Below are 16732 nucleotides of genomic sequence, written 5' to 3' on the forward strand. Positions count from 1 at the left end.
CTTCCTGGTCACTGCCTGGTGCACCTGGAGAGGAGGAGTTCTGTCCCATGCAGATAGTTCTGACAGGGATAAATAGTTTGCTACACCTTATTTTAGCATAACATTTGTTGCTCCTGATGGTTTCTGCTGCCTTTTACTATTCCTTGCAAAAGCTTTCTACTTTCCCAGTTTTCCTGTTAGTGAGCCAGGAAAAGTAGATTGTATGATGCAGTTAAATCCCATGGGTGTATGTGTTTCCCTCCTTCTGTGCCTCATAGCATGCCTGCAGCACACGTGTCAGATCTTGTTGATGTTGCTGCAGAAGCAATCAGCAAGAATTCCTTTCTCACAAGACTTGGCTGAAACAGAATTTTGATGATTTTCTTGCAGTTCAATCTCCATTCCAAATAATTACCAGAAGCTGTCCCCATATATCTGGGAGAAAAAGCATAAATTTGAGATCTTTGGACAGTTTCTAATAAGAAAAATCATAATTTTAAAATTAACTCAAAAAAAAAAAAAAGTGTCCACTAAGTCTTAACAACAAGAAATTTTAAGAGAAATTTCAAAGCTGCTCTTAACCACCATGCTTCCTAAATTTTACGTATATAATCTCTTCTTGGGAAATAACCAAAACTTATGCAAGCTAGTCCTAAATTCAGGTTGGTCTGGTTCTGCTAGTACAGGATTAGCATTTTATGAACAGTGGTGTATTTCCAGAAGAAGTCAGTGCAGCTCAGCAGTCTGTCAGTGCCCCAGCTCTTCAATGTCGTCATAGCCTGTATCCTCAAGAGCAGGGGATGAGGATCTCTCAGCTTCAGAGGTCCTGTTTCTGGGAATCCAGTCTGAAAACATGAAGGGAAGAACACTGAGATAGATAAATGCACATCCTGTATGTATTACCTCTGTGTGGTTGTGCAGCTGCCAGTTGTCTCCTCCAGAAATTAGAACCTTGGATAGGAGTGACTGTGAAAGACCTGAGAAATGTTTATGTCACTCTGCCTTCTGCAGTGTGTATACATATCCAAGGATCAAGCTTTATACACAATATTAAAAGGAATGTATTCATGGACTGTGAAAAAAACATTCTTTAATGTCTCTCTAGTTACTTTGAGTCCTGTATTTTGATTATTTTCCACATCTCAAATAGGCCAGAAATATTTATCACTACCCCAAAAAGTAGAGTTCAGATCAAGTGTTCCACAGTTCTATTAAATACACTGATAAAGAAAAGTCTGTCAAATATTTGCTGTTAATTCTTACTGAATTATATGGGCCAGGTTAAAAATTTAGTGCCAGGTTAAAAATGCAGCTGAATCCATCCTCTATGGACATAGAATGAGATCTACTAAGGACACTAAAGAGACTACACATGAAAGGAGAAACAGTCAATTGCATAATTTGAAAAACACATGTCTAATGATATGTAGTATTTTACAAGGCATTATTTGAAGCTATGTCAGGCATTGAGCCCTCTCAAGCCTGTCATGTTGATGGAAAAAGGGGAAGTATCACACGAGCATCCATAAACAGAAGGATATGGTGTAAGAGCTGGTCCTTCTGCTTGACCTGACACTAGTAAGATCTCAATACCATGCTGTAAAGAAATACCTTAAAGTTTTGGGGTTTAAGCAATTTTTGAAAGACACAGGCCTACAGACATGGACTGAGTGGAGACACATCATGGGCAGAGTGTAGTTTACAAGGCCTAAGTAGAAAGCTGACTAAATTGTGGCTGTGTAGAGAAACAAAATAACAGAACAGGACTGAGGATAGGTATGTGAACAAACTGTTATCAGTCTTCAGGTACTTAAAAGGCTGTTATGAAGATGACTGCAACCCTCTGTCCCCATGGTCATTCTAATGAGAAGTAACAATTTTAATTTGCAGCAGTGGAAACTTAGGTTGGGTTGGCCATAGGCAAGAATTTTATGCCAGTGGGGAAAGCAGAGCAGAGGTATAGATTAGCTGGATGTAAGAACAGAACAGAACAGCACTGCTCTTCTAGCCTCACCTGTCTGGGAGTCCTTGTTTCTGTCACTTTCTCCAGGGATCCCAATGATTTTCTGTTCATTCTGCTCAGAAAGAGAAGCATCTCTAGGTCCAGGGGCCTCTGTTGCATCATCATAATCATCTTCCAGAGCATTTTCAGGCAGTGGAGAGGCCTCTGGAAGAGTAGGGGTATTAATTTCCACTAGGGAAAGCAGTAGCTGATAATCAGCAACACAGGGCTGTAATACTGACATGTCTGTACTTAACTGGAATCCGTCCTTCAGCAAATGTTACTGTGCACAGTTTTATTGTAAATACTTCTGCTTACCAATGATACATGTATAAACAGAAAAGTAAATCAAAGTACTCCTGTTTCACTTTTTACCTAGAAATCAATCTGAATAACAGAAAGAGAAATTATTTAGAATAATTGTCTTCTCTATAAGCACTTCAAAGCTTTTTGTTTATTTTTTAGCTTTTGGTTTGTAAGGAAAAGCTTTTAGTTTGTTTTTTAACTTAAAAAGTCCTTAATATAAGAACAGCAGTAGAAAATAAAGACATGGTGCAGCACAGTATGGGATATGGGCAACTGAGGTTCAGAACTGCTTGTGCCTTTGGCAGTTGATCTCTTGGACAGCAGACAATGGCTAACAGAGATTTTTGATCAGCTCTAGGAAAATGCAGTTCTTCTCCAAACACTTGCTCTCCTTCATCTATTTCAAATTATAAAAAAAACCCCAAGCTACAAACCACATGTACCCCCCCAGGCAAACCCCACAGCTAGGAATCAGTATTTTCTTCAGATCACTTGGATTAAGATCCCTTGATCAGCTCAAATTGTACACCAGTGTTCTTATTTGGAATATGTCTTTCCTCTGTTTTAATTCTCCCATCTGTCTCAGAAATAAGGTAACAGTTTACAAGCTATTATGGTTGCAATGTCTGGGAGAAGCAGTTGTCACATTGTTGGATTCATGTGACTGGATCCTGTGAAGTGTCTGCAGAACTACCAGCAAATATTTATTTTGAATTTCTCATATAGAAGAGAAAACTAGCACTTGTGTATGAGATTGTATGACACTCTTCCACCACAAGAGTTACACAGAAGATTTTCCATCACTAGGAAACATCACTAGGACATGAAATGAAAGTCTTAGTCACTCATAATGCTTTGGATATTAAAAATTACCCTGATTTAGGATCTCTTTCTTTGTACAAACCCTTTTTCACATTACCTTGAGTTGCTCCAGGACCATTTTCTTCGTCACTGCCTGCTCTATAAAACTGTTCCTTTGGTTTTGAGCTCTCTAAATAAGAATCTAGGCAAATGAGAAAGAGCATGATGCCAGATTAAACTCTCTTTAAGTGCTGAAACTGCACCATGAGAAAAAGAGCAGTAATAGCATCCAAGATCAGCATGTTCTTTGACAGTCAGTATTACTTCTGCAAGGCTTACAATGGAATTACCAAGAATCCCTCAGGGGACCCCATAACACCTCTCATGGGTCATGGGGGAGGCACTCCACAAAGGGAGAAAAGCAATCTATGGGTGGAAACCTACAGGGACCCAGCTGCTGTGAGGGAGATGCAAATAATTCCTTTATTTGTTCCTGCTTTAAATAATTGAAGCAAAAGGATTTTGTTTGTTTGTTTGTTTGACCTATACTGATCTATGGTCTGTGGCTGCAGTGAGAACTGCACTCAACAAATTGTCCCTAGGAAAGGAATTGACAGAGTCCACTGGGCAGGAAACTCCTCTCCTCAAATCCAGGAATTTTAAATTTCCCAGTAGATTTGGGACCTGTAAGGTATCAGATTGGGATCAGAAAGGAGGAGCTTTCCCTTGAGAAAAGCAAGAAATACACACAGACCTGAGAGGAAAGTCACTCCCTGCTTTTCCCTCATCAGGTTATAATCAATCTCTTCATAGACAGCCTCGGAGAAGGGGTCATAGGATAGTCTGGAGCCTGAAAGTAAAAGGTAATGATGACTTTCACAGTCTCTGCTTATATTCAGGCTGGAGTCTTGAAAAGGAGAAGCGCCTTACAGGGGCCTACATGGCCTGGTTGGTACCTAGAAAGGCACCAAGAGGTGCTGTCTGAGGATAAGCACCTCTGGGCTCTTTCACTGCCAGGAAGTCATGAAAAATCTCAGTGTATCAACAGATTCAGTTCATCTCAGTCACCCATCCCCACTGCCTCCCCAGCCAACTAAACATCTGGGGCCATGTAAAGGAGGCATTTCATACCAGTCCTGAGAAACTCACCTCTCTGCTGTGCCCTGGCACGTCGGATCTGCCCAGCAAGAATGGCAAGGACTAGGCAGAGGAGGGTCCCCAGGATGATGCAGAGGATGACAGGCACTGAAAGCCTCGTGCTGCCTGTGGCAGGGCGGCGGGGGCGATCTGAGGGGAAACCAAAAGGAAACAGGTAGAGAATCACATGTCCCAAAGGGCTGCTCCTCTGCAGCCCCTTGCTGTGCCCATGAGGGCACAGCAGGGTGAGGCAGGGCACCTGCTGCTCTGCTATGGGTCCTGCTCAGCAGGTAAAATTCAGCAGCTGGGGGTGGTGCCTCTCAGTGTTCCTTTATGAAAGGCTAGGTGAAGTGCTTTCTGATGAGCGGAAATAAACTGCTGTTTTATCTGTTAAGTATCAGGGACATTAAATTGTCATTTGATGGAAGAAAGAAAAGAGAGAGAAAGAATTTACCTGCTCTCGTGGGTGATGCTGTTGTTTCTGTCACACCTGCAAAAGGAAGGTGAGTCCAGATTAAGAGGCAAGTGTGAAAAATAGGGAGAACATCTTCATATAATTTGTGATGCTTTAACAGTCAAAATTACGAAAGGGCTAGTCACTGGGAAGTACAATTGGCATAATGCGCCCCTACCCACCTTCACAGACCTGTGTAATAAAGGACCAGTCACTAACCAGAGCAATTCACAGCAGCATCTTCCTTATGATCACAGTTTTTGCCAAACAAAGGTTTGGCAGGACAGTCCCAAAGAGACAGCTCTGTTCCTTTACAGTGCACCTTCTCCAACCAGATGGGACCAGTCCCTTCCCCAAAGGCAGCCTCACTCAGAGCAGACACAGCAGATCCACAGCCCAGCTGCCTGCATACAACACTGGCATCTGCCACGTCCCAGGTGTCATCGCAGATTGTTCCCCAGGAACCTTGGTGCCACATCTCCACTCTGCCTGAACATTCATCCTCTCCTCCCATGACTCGTAACTTCTCCCTGTCTGCAAAACACAGAAACCTTCTGTTTTACTGAAACAACAGGAAAGTCCACAGGGACCAATAAGGAAAAACAAAGAAGTGAAGGTACCTGAACAACTTGTGGAGTTTGGACACTCAGCAAATGCAGCTGGAGATGTTGCCTCTTGTCCTCCTGCAGAATTTAAATATTGAAGTAAATAATTTAATTATTCTCTGAAAAAAAATGAGGAAGTGTTAAATAGCTGAAAATTAAACATCAGGTTAATTATTTCCTGAAATATGTGTATAGCCCGTTTAGTTCTTGGCAGATGGCTGCTTGGCTGTTGCTTTGAGTAATAATCTTCCTGATGGTTATGCTTTCCTTCTTCTCATGAGGCGGTTGCAATCCCTTTCAGGATATCTGAATGTCACATAGATTTCATTTTTATTATATTTTATATTTCATTTATATTTTATATTTTATATTTTAATTTAATTTAATATTTCTTATTATATTTTATTATGTATGAATGCAGATATTGATACACATAGGTGTGAAATACTGTCATAAGAGCAGGTATTAGAAATGAACCTTTACAACCAAATGGATTTGTACACTTGTCCAAGGCTATGTGTATACACAGATATGCCTGCTTACATGTAGAAACATAAACTTGGCTCTAGACCTCTTGGAAAGTCTCACACTAGCTCAGATCTCACAGACTGACTGTGTATCATAGATTTTTGCACTAAAAAATATGCAATGGGACCATCCCATTAGGGAATTCCTTAGGATTTCACTGGGCCAAAGCACTCTGATAATCTTGTAGTTTTAATTCACTCGTTTAAGTCAATGATTTAGACCAAAAAAATGTTGCTGTCATTTTCATGAAACTAGAAACAATATACACCAGCTAACAAGTGCACACAAAGTAATTGCTGTCATGTCCATATGTGCATACATAGGTTAATGTACATGTCTGGCCACATATAAATACATTTCTGATTACCAGTGCAAGTAATGTGGGTCTCTTCAGCTCGGTTGCTGCACGACTGAGGGTCCCAGGGGTCTGACTGACATTGCCAGAGCGAGCTGTGCTCCTCAGTGCACTCAATGTGGTCCAGCCACGTGGGCCCAGACCCTCTGCCGTACTTGAAGTCCGTGGCTATTCCTCCTCCGTCTCCACAGCCCAGGTGTTTGCACATGGTTGCTGCGGTGAGCAGGGACATGCGGTTGGAACAAACGCTCCCCCACGTCCCGTTGTAGAAAACCTCTACACGCCCAGCACAGTCGTTGCCATTCACCACCCTCAGAGCCAGGAAATCTGGAAGTGGAGGCATAAAAATGGAATTAGTGCCACAGAGTTCTTGTGATGTTTCTTTCCTGTGTATGTGATAACACTTTTTTTACAGTGTTAACTAGCTGTATTGGTCCTACCTATGTTGTGAAGCATGGGTACTCCAGAGGCTGCAGTCCTTTCAGGGGCTCTAACAGGCCCTAATTCCCTTCAGGGGTCATCTGTATTTTTTTCTACTTCTCTTTCATTTCTCCTCTCTCTTGCTGCTGCCTTTCTGTCTTAAATATGTGTGAGCAGAGCCACCATAAGCTACTTGGATTGCCTGATGCTGTAGTGCACAGTGGGTTGTTCCCGTTGGTTTCAGAGCCAGTTGTAACTGACTGGAAGGAACACACAGCCCCTTGCTGTGGAAATCTTTACAAATTCCTAAAATTTATGCCCCAAATATCCTACTATACCACAGACTTTTTTTTTTCATGTGTGTGTGTGTGTGTGTGTGTTGGTGCATAATATGGGCTTCTGTAGATCCTTTGCTTCTTGGTAGGACCAAGAAGATGTGCTGACCGACCATGCTGGTCATCAAGACAGGAGGAGGCTGTCCAAGCAGTCACTACTGTTCTTGACTTCCCTTTTATACAACCCTCCTAGTTGAACCCACAGGCTCAGAAAAGGGTTTTCCAAACACACCTGAGCACAGGACTCCAGCATCCTCTTTGTGTTGGCAGTTGTGGTGGCCCCACGCCCTAGAGGGGCATGCCCAGAGGTCAGATTCAGCCCCAGTGCAATTCACATCATCCAGCCAGATCTGCCCTGACCCTTCACCGTAATGAGCAGATACAAATGCCTCGATGGCATGCCCACATCCAAGCTGTTTGCAAACAACATTGGCATCTGATAGATCCCAGTTATCATCACAGATGGTGCCCCAGATGCCACGATGATAAAGCTCTACTCTCCCGGCACAGCGATTTGTTCCATTCACCAGCCTCATCTGTCTGCTGCCTGTAAGAGGAAAATCCAAATGTCAGCATGCAACACAACTATAATGCATAGATCAGCATAATGGCAATGTTTTTAAAGCACTTTTAAGACATCATGTTCTTGTTAAATCCCAATTCTTCTGCTATGGTTGCTTGGACAGAGGTCCTGTGAGGCTAAAACTGCATAAAGGGAAAGGCCTACTCCTGCATCAGGTGAATGTTTGAATAATTCTGGTGAGATATTGCTAGCCATAAGAGTATAATCATACCAAGTAAATGCAGAGGTCACCTTATCTTAGAAAGCCAGACAACCTGTTTTCTGTCTGTACTCATTTACTTAGAGGCAGACACTGTTCCTGTTACAGATGGGTTGCAAAATCAGAGAAGAGTAGAAACAGTTGTAATATTCTGTAGAATAGCTGCAAGTATCTATAAATATAGAAATGTCACAAAATGGAAGCTGTTTAATTCTCAAGTGGCAGTAAGAATGCTTGGAAATCATAGCCAAATTAGTGTTCTTATGGCTTCTGTGTTCTAATAGTTCTTTTTGACTCTGGAAGATAATTCTGTAAGAAATTCAGATGAAGAAAACATTGTGTAAATTACACTTGCTTCCTTAACTATCATCAAGCTCAGACTCATGCCAACTTAAGATCTGTGACACCACAGCACAACATGGGCTGGAGAAATTCTAGGAAACCTGTACCTTTCACACAGTGACTCACCTGAACAAATCACACCAACATCTTCAGAAACTCCTGTTGGCACTGTCTGATAATAGGAGGTGTTGCAGAGCATCAGCTGAGTCTCGTTTCCAGTACACTGGACACTCCTTAGGCCAACGAGACCCGTGCCTCGCTCAGACTTTGGAAGGTAATAGGCTTTCTCAGCAGTTCCACACTGGAGCTGTGTGCACACCACATGGGCATCCCTAATGTCCCAGTTGTCATCCAGGACTCTGCTCCACACACCATGGAGGGAGATCTCAACTCGCCCAGCACAGCGGCTCTCACCCCCTGAGAGTCTGAGTGATTCAGCAAGACCTGGGCTCAAGAGAGTTGGGAAATATATTGAGTGACATCTACTTATCTCACTGCAGTAGAAATAACTTGCAGGAAGGCTGTGGAAGACAAATTTCTGTGCTGGCAAAGTATTGATTCTCACCACTGGTGAAGGAGACTGCCCCTGTTAAGGCTTTGTTTGCTTTCATGCACACAAGGGCCTACAAAGGGAAGCAAGAAAGGCTTCCCCACCTAAAAGACTAGATCCTATCAGTGAGGTCACCAGCACTGCTTTGGTCAGAAGTTCTACCACCCATAAAAGGCCCCTCCTGACTTACCTGAGCAAGTTACAGTGGCTGCTTCTTTGGCTGAACAGGTTGGATTGCCCAAAGTCACTTGAACACAATCCCATAGGCAGGACTCTGTCCCTTTACAGTGAAAAGCATCTCTCCATATAGGCCCATTTCCATCCACAAAACCATCTTCCATCTGGATTGATTTTGCATAGCCACAGTTCAGCTGATGGCAGAGAACACTGGCAGCTTGTAAATTCCAGTGGGAGTGGCAGAGTCTTCCCCACGTGTCTCCATGACGGATCTCCACTATGCCAGAGCACGTGGTGCCATTCACCAGCCTGCCCCCTGGACACCCTGAATGTAAGAGAAAGGGAATATTGGAGTGTTACATTTACTCATGGGCAGGACCTGGAAGTGACTGGGAAACAGGAATGAGTTGTCTTTATCATTCAGTTGTAAAAATGACTTAAGTGGGCCATACTCATCACTAGAAACTTTCATACCCATAACTAGACTTCAGTCCAGCCTGTTTTACTGAGAAGAATGACTAGAACTCAGGATTACATCCCATTTGCAATTTTTAAAATCAGGGCATTAGGAGTTGGGGGTTTGGGTCAAACAATAGACTAATTTTTCAGACCAATATCACTGAGGGCCTACAGCTCTGCATCCTTCAACTGCTGGTCCAAGTCCTCACTTACACCTGGACCAGGAATTCAATCCTGCCTCAAGTACATGACAGGGGTAACCGTCTCCAGTCTTATCTCGTGCTATGTATGCCTGGCTGCTCTCTCCAGCCAGACCCTACACCTCTTTGTTTGCTTTGACTTCTCTGGGACTGCTCACAGACCTTATTACCAGCACCTTCCTCTGCCCTCTCTGCAGATGCTTTGGATTGTGTCTTGGTGGCAAGGACTCTGCCTGTGCTGTGCTCAGCCTCTGTGCCCAGCTCATCCTGGCTTATGCAGCAGCCCTGCTCTTGCTGTTTCCCTACACTAAGAGCATTTCAGAGAGAGCAGCCTTGTGGTATAGTTGAAGTGTAGCCTTGCCTCCTGTTGCAGCAGTCAAACGACAGAGCCTGACTCCACATATGCTCTCTGAATTTTGAGTCCATATTTTTCCTCAAGGAAGGAGTTTTTCAGTTCTCTTCTTAGACCTTTCCACTGCTTACCTGAACATACCACACGAGCCTCTTTTTCAGCAGGGCATTCATCCTGACCTAGAGCATGCACGGGACAGTCTCTCAGGAGTGATCCATTCTGCTGGCATCTGAATGTGGCATTCCAGACAGATCCATTTCCTTCCCCAAAGGACTGTCCACTTGGGATCAGTAGTGCAACTCCACAGTCTAGCTGCTGGCAGAGGATATTGGCAGCTGGTAAATCCCACAGGTAGTCACACAGGGTTCCCCATGTGCCTCCGTGAAGAAGCTCTACTCTCCCTGAACATGTGGTGTTGCCGTTTGCCAGCCTGTACCCACCGTAGCCTGCAGAAAGAATAAAGGAGCTTAGCAGTTACTTTTGGGCATTTGTGCTTCTGCGCTGGAAACTGTAAGAGAGCTCTCTCTATCTGCAAGAAACTAGCACTCATTTTTGTGTCGGGTTACTGGAAAGAATCTTAGAACAGGATGCTCATAAGCCAGCTCTTAAAGTCTCTATTGTCCATGTTGTAGCCTGCACTGTATGATTAAAAGTCTTTTGACTCTTTGTGTCTCCTCTCTGCTCTCCTCCCTCCTCCCCTCACAATACTGCTGCTACCTTACAACATCTTCTCTTGCAGAGGCAGTTTCAGCACTGCCTCGCATGTGAGGAACTCAGGGTAGGAGCAACTGGTATCACTCTCTCTCCCAGTAGTTGGTCATGTCACATTTCCTGGTAAGCAGAAACTGAGTGGGGGATTCTCAGCTTTCATCCATGCCACAGAGCAAAGCTCTGAACACCCCAGGCCATACTCATCAGCATATTGGCAATAAATAAAGGGCAGGGTGGATGGCACTGTGGTGTCCTACTGCCAGCCCCATGCAGTCCCTCTCTCTTCTCACACTGTTACTTTCTGCCCTTACCTTGTCCTTGCACTGTACCCCTAATGAGTGCAGGATTTCAGCTCTGAGCCAAGACTATTGCAAGATAGAGGCAGGAGCCAAGGCCTGTTAGATGCCTTAGCTGCGGTGTTTGGCTGCCACTGATCACAGTATCCAAGGCTGTCTTGAAACAGACTCTAGCCCTTTGGGCAGGAAATGGACATGAGCTCCAGCCCTTTTCCAGGCTTGTTTTGTGTCGAACTGTTGCCAAGAGCTCTGCCCCAGGTTTAGTTTACCTCTTTAGAACTGTGGCCTCAGGAAAAAGTTGTTTGTTAGGCCTAATCTTCGCTTTTTCAGTGGGTGGCAATACACAGCTCTATTCAGAGCAGCCATGACTTTGTGGAGTTCTTAAGAAGGGTTAGCATAAAAGAAATAGCAGCCCTTTTGAGATCTCTTTGTGGTAGTGAACTGATTAGAACAGCCCATGTTAGATGCAGATTCTCAGTAGAGTGAGTGAGACATTGTGGGACTGCTCTCTGTTATTTTCTGGCCCTCCTTGAATGGCTCAAGGCATGGTAGGGGAAACATCCAAGGATCCTGAGGACCACAGAAGTGTACAGATGCTATGAACTGTGGGTTAACACAAAAAAGCATATAGAACATGAGTGAATTATGTCCATCGGTCCAAAGTCTCACCTGAACACACAACAATGGCATCATGAGTGCACGTGTTAGTATGGTGCATGCTCCTGGGACAGTCTGCAAGGTGAGCCTCATTTCCTACACAGTGAAACTCCTCTTGCCAGATCAGCTCATGTCTGTCTCCAAAGTGAGTTCCTCTCAAGGTATCCACAGCCTGGCCACACTTTAACTCATTACATATAACAGAGGCAGTTTTGAAATTAATATGTGAGAAACAGACAGTGGCCCAAGTTTCTTCTTTCTTTACTTTCAGATGTCCTGAGCAGGCAGTGTCCCCTCCAGTCAGATGCATATCAGAGAAGCCTGGGAAAAAACCCAAAACCCAAGAAATCTAGCATCAAGAGTTGGTTGTACTGACCTATTTTTATAGCTCCTTAATGGGCAAGACACATTTTACTGCTCTGAGGACCACTGATGCTTTTGAATTGTGACTGGGGCAATTCCTGTATAGCACTGATAAAGAAGAAAATGGTGTATGAGGTTGCTTATTTCTCAATATGTGAAAATACTAAATCCTTGGGAAAGAAGGAAGGAAACTTTGAGCATCTGCCAATGACTGAGAAGTAACAGTCCCCAAATAGATAAATAGAAAAATAGCCATTTACTAGTGTGTGTCCTTGAGACCTCATTATTTCAATGAATAGAAAGCTGAAGCACCCCAGGAAGAGGAAACAGGAAATGTTGTACCCAGTTTCAGAAATTGCTAAAAAGACAGTCTAGAGATCTGCAGGCTGAGAGGCCTCACTTAGGTACTTGAAAAAAAGATGGAGTGATACTTGTAGAAACTTATTTGTGAGCATAAGGATATAAATGGGAAGAGTCAGTATGATTTTATCAAGCATGTATCATGCCTGTGGGACTGTAATGCTTTCTCTGATTAAAATGGTTTTATGGATGAGGACACAGCAACACATGCCATTTACCTCACATTTAGCACTACCATTCACACTGTCTTGCACAATATTCTTATGTCCAAGAACTAGGATGTTGCTGTCTGGTTGGAAGGACAACATGGTTAACCAGCTGATTGAATGCTCAGGCTCAGTCATTAGTGAATTGCACCTACCTGAAGACTGTCAGCAAGTGGAATTTCACTTGTTGGGTCTTTCCAGGGGCCTGTTCTGCTCAGTGTCTTATCTTCATGGAGGTGGTGATGGAGTACACTCTTATGATTTTGGGGGGTGGGGACACAGCCACAAGGCCAGACCTGCCTTTCAGAGAGATCTAGACAGGCTAGACTAATGGGCTGACAGAAACCTCACAACAATCATAAAAGGACAAATGTAAAGTCCTGAAGCTGGGAAAGAAAAACTTCTTGCAGTGGTTCTTTTTCCGAAGGGTAAAACCATGCACATCTTGCACAGGAAGCAGCCAAACAGGTATTGGTCTTTTTTTGCCAGTGCAGACTGTCCTGTCTTAGCCTAGCTAAAGATCTGGAGAAGAAGGGCAGTTGTATGACATAACATTGCATTTTCTTGCTTCTCTACCTACATCTGATTTTTTAGCCCCAATTCCTTGTCAAAGACAAGTTCAGTACTGCTCTCCTGTTACCTGGGAGAGCTGTGGTAGAAACAAATAGTTGGTTGATTTTTTTTCTGTTCTATGTAATTTAATATGCTCATTGGATGTCGTTGCTGTGCCCAGGCAAAGTCAGCTTGCACTCATAGTCAGCAGAAAACTTAATGCTGGAGCAACTTGCTTTGGATGAGTAGAGGGAGTACTTGGCTTTATTGAACTAGGACAAAGTTTGATCCTAGGCTCATATCTTTTTTCTGTTGTACAAGGCTGGATCACTTCTTACCTGAGCAGATCACTCCAATATCAAAGAAATGAGGGCAGGTAAAAGCACCCCATCCTGTATGTGAGCAGTTCCAGAGAGCAGATTCATTACCACGGCAATCAACTCGGTACAACCACGTTGGTCCAGTTCCTTGTCCAAAAGGAGCTCGATTTAGGGCCTTAACAGCAGATCCACATTGTAGTTGCTTACAGACAACCTCAGCATCCCTTATGGTCCAGTCACCATCACACACGGTTCCCCACTGCTCCTCATGTTTTACTTCCACTCTCCCAGAGCAGGGGCCAGTTCCGTTCGACAGCCTCAATTCGTCAGTGCCTTCAGACAGAGCAAGGTTATAGAAAGGACAGAGCTTAATCATGATTATCTACTGCAGATGTTAATGAGATCATTACTGCTCCTAATTTACTCTTACATCACACTTATTTGCTTCATCTTTCTGAAGAGTCCAACTTAAAAAGTGTTTTTTGCAAGGAGTAATGTCTGTATTTACAAGTTTGAGCTAACTGCACTGCTAAAATGTAAATTATTTCTAATGACAGGCAAACTTTCTCTTTTACTGACTCACCAGGGCTGGAAAATGCTGAGTAATGTCCCTACTTTGTGATTCACAAAGTCTGCTACAATAAACACTGGCAACTGGAGTGGGTGAGGAGACTGCCTATCAGTGCTTGATTGCTACAATAGATCAAGCTTCCTTATCCTGTGAATTAATTGTCCTGAAAGCCAAATTTGTGTGTCTTTGGGAGTGATATAACTGGAGGAGCTGGCTACCAGAGGGGCCAGGCCAGCCACTGGAGAGCTGGTAAGGTCAGGGGTTCTACTTGAAGACTCAGCTCAAAGTTGGCTTTCTGGGCTGCAGGGGCACATTGCTGGCTCATGTCCAATTTGCCCCCACCAGTATCCCCAAGTCCTTCTCCATGGAGCTGTTCTCATACACAGGCAAAGGCTTTACCTCTTTGCTAACACTGCTGGATTTCCTCACAATTTCCTACCTATCATTTAAGTTTGGAAACAAACAAACAAAAAAAAGGTGGTTATTCAAGTGACTGACAATTATTAATTTCCAAAACATTTTTTTTTCTGTAAAATATCCTCTCTCCTCAAGTCTTCTGAGTAAGAAAGTCACGTGCATAGTACAATTCTTAGGTAACTAGAAAACCACTTTCTGCCTGCAACATGTTGTCTCAGAGGGGGCATAATCTTTCTGTAATAAGAAAGATATTCTGGAGAACAACCCCCAGAGTATTTGAAGAACATAGTCCAAAAAAAGAGTTTTCTCAGCTATAATACTTATTTGTTTAAAAGGGTAATGAAGTCTAAGAAAAGTTGAATTCCTAATACATTTTTAAACAAACTAGATAACCAATTTCTACTAGCCATATCCAAGGACAAAACAAACATCTCTTCACTCGACTGTATGACCTCTGTGCACTTGAATTTTTAAATAATTGTACATCTGATGTTTTCAATGTATAACAGCATGCAAGACTGACTGGATGCAGAGGTAGGCATAAGCCAATTGACAGATTTAAATATTTCCTAATAAAAGCTATCATTTGGTGTAATCCCTGTTCTGTGAATTTTTAATGATACATACAGGTACAATTTTTATTTCCTCACATTCCACAGCATGTTCCCCAAGTACCTTCACTGAATTCAGTGATTTGGTGTTCTGCTTGGCTGAGAAAGCATGAGATTTTTCTTGCTCCAGCTGAAAACCCGGTTCTTCTCATAGGAAAAGGTGAGGGTGCGCCATGCATTCCTGTATCCAGGCCCTAAGAGGAGTTTTCCAGCCCAGGCTGGCTGCCTCAGGGGCAGATTTCCAGCTCACTCCTAGAGAGTTGTGACTCCTGCACTGCTCTGCACAGTGCTCTGTGCCTGGGGAACATCAGAACACCTGTAGCAGCATGGAGAGTGCAAGTGCTGCCAGATCAGAGATGAGGGTGATAGGGTGCTGATGATGGTGTCATTGTAAAGCTACTGTTGTCTGCATCTTCCAGTCAGTTACTGTTCCCTGATATTAACAAGAAGTTGGCAGACAAGTCACTCTCATTTCTGCAGTACAGCTCAGCTGACACTAAAACATCACTACAAAGGTGTCTAAATAAAAATAGTTTCATATTATGAAAATGTACATCAAGAGTGCCTCCCGTTCCCTGCCCTGAACTTTGACTGCACCCACACAACTGGTGAGAACTTTCAAGACTTAGGGCCATGCTATAGCAAAACATCAACTCCGAAGTCTTGTTCTCATCATATGGGGATGAGACAACCACCACAATGCCTTAATGTCACCTCCATGTGTGGAGAGAAAAAAATGAGATTTCCAAAATCTGTCTCTCATCACCAGCATCAAGCATGTACACACAGCTCCAGAGACAAATGATGATAAGCCTCATATACAGAGGAACAACTGAGGAGATGTTGTGTTACCCAAACTCCACCGGGCACACAGGTAGAGCTACATCATTTTAACTGGTGTTGAATAAAGACCTGGAATCATTAATTTCATCTACAAAGAGCTCAGCAGGAGAGATAAGACCGTAGTAAGAATACTCAGCTGGTTTTTAGTACAGCTAAACTCTTTACAAAATTTGGACTTGAATTCTTATGAGAATGCCAGTCACTGATACCTGAGTAAAATACCAAACTTTTAGAAAAGGCTTACCCTTACTCATCTCAGGATTATGAAGGAGATTGAATTAAAGACAGAAACATACTTAAATACCATTTTGTCACTTTGCTTTAGAAATTGGTAGAAGAACAACCTATTTATATTAAATTTGCATACTTTTTTTATCTCACTGCCTCATGCAAAATAAAGTATGTACTTACCCAGGGAGACCTGAATGGAGAGGAGAATCAACCACAGCACTGGAGCAGAAAGGAGTCCTTCTGTTGCCATCCTGACTGCAGATGGATGAAACTTAACTCTCCAGGCACTGCCTAGCTAAAACTCTGGCTGGGCATTCTGGTATCTCAAAAACGACTACGAAGGAGGAAATATATAGATTCACGTGCCAGCATGAGTTACCTGAAGGAACCAATAGAAACATTGTTCACCTTTTTAGACGTTATCAGCAGATTCATCTCCAATCTGAAGGAGCCAAAACCTCCAATAAAATTCAAAAAGTGTACTTGTGACCTTATATGAAGGATGATTGCGTATCTGATGTCATCATCGGAATTGTTTTACTGTGGGACCAATGCTGGTGGCACAGGCTGAGCACAGTGCAAAGTGGTTATTTCTCACCTGAAAAAGGAGTATGAAAGTGTAGAACACTGGTCATTTATGAATCTCTTCAGAAGAAAAAAGGGAAAGAAAATTCCTTTAATTTGTAGCTTACCTGTCATATTGGAAGAAATTGCACTCCAATCAACAGAAATGGTGTTTATCACTAGAGGTGAGTAAAAAGTGATACCCTCTCTGTATCTGGGGTAGGCTTAAGGCTTCCTTATTTGGGC

The 16732-nt window shown here is 43.1% G+C and overlaps 1 protein-coding gene across 1 annotated transcript; it reads right to left on the reverse strand.

Annotated features, from left to right (window-relative positions):
- Positions 1-726: 726 nt before the first annotated feature.
- On the reverse strand, positions 727-16172 carry LOC135441972 (antigen WC1.1-like). The gene is made up of 16 exons (XM_064701556.1): positions 16103-16172; positions 13268-13582; positions 11461-11769; positions 9916-10230; positions 8787-9098; positions 8173-8490; positions 7155-7469; positions 6180-6494; positions 5300-5362; positions 4899-5213; positions 4680-4715; positions 4234-4375; positions 3835-3931; positions 3207-3276; positions 1994-2146; positions 727-824 (listed from the first exon to the last, which is right to left on the reverse strand). The coding sequence occupies exons 1-16, from the start codon at positions 16170-16172 to the stop codon at positions 727-729; spliced, it is 3243 nt and encodes a 1080-aa protein (XP_064557626.1).
- Between the last annotated feature and the right edge of the window lie 560 nt (positions 16173-16732).

This window comes from Zonotrichia leucophrys, chromosome 1 (genome assembly GCF_028769735.1).
Source record: "Zonotrichia leucophrys gambelii isolate GWCS_2022_RI chromosome 1, RI_Zleu_2.0, whole genome shotgun sequence".
NCBI lineage: Eukaryota > Metazoa > Chordata > Aves > Passeriformes > Passerellidae > Zonotrichia > Zonotrichia leucophrys.

What these genes read in the sequence shown, in the direction of transcription:
- LOC135441972 (XM_064701556.1), bottom strand. Translation starts at nt 16,172, where the DNA reads ATGGCAACAGAAGGACTCCTTTCTGCTCCAGTGCTGTGGTTGATTCTC. An exon ending in CTTTCCTCTCAGGTCTGTGT is followed by an intron (nt 3,277 to 3,834) that starts GTATTTCTTGCT and finishes TCTTATTTAGAG; the next exon opens with AGCTCAAAACCAAAGGAACA. An exon ending in TGGTCCTGGAGCAACTCAAG is followed by an intron (nt 2,147 to 3,206) that starts GTAATGTGAAAA and finishes CTACTCTTCCAG; the next exon opens with AGGCCTCTCCACTGCCTGAA.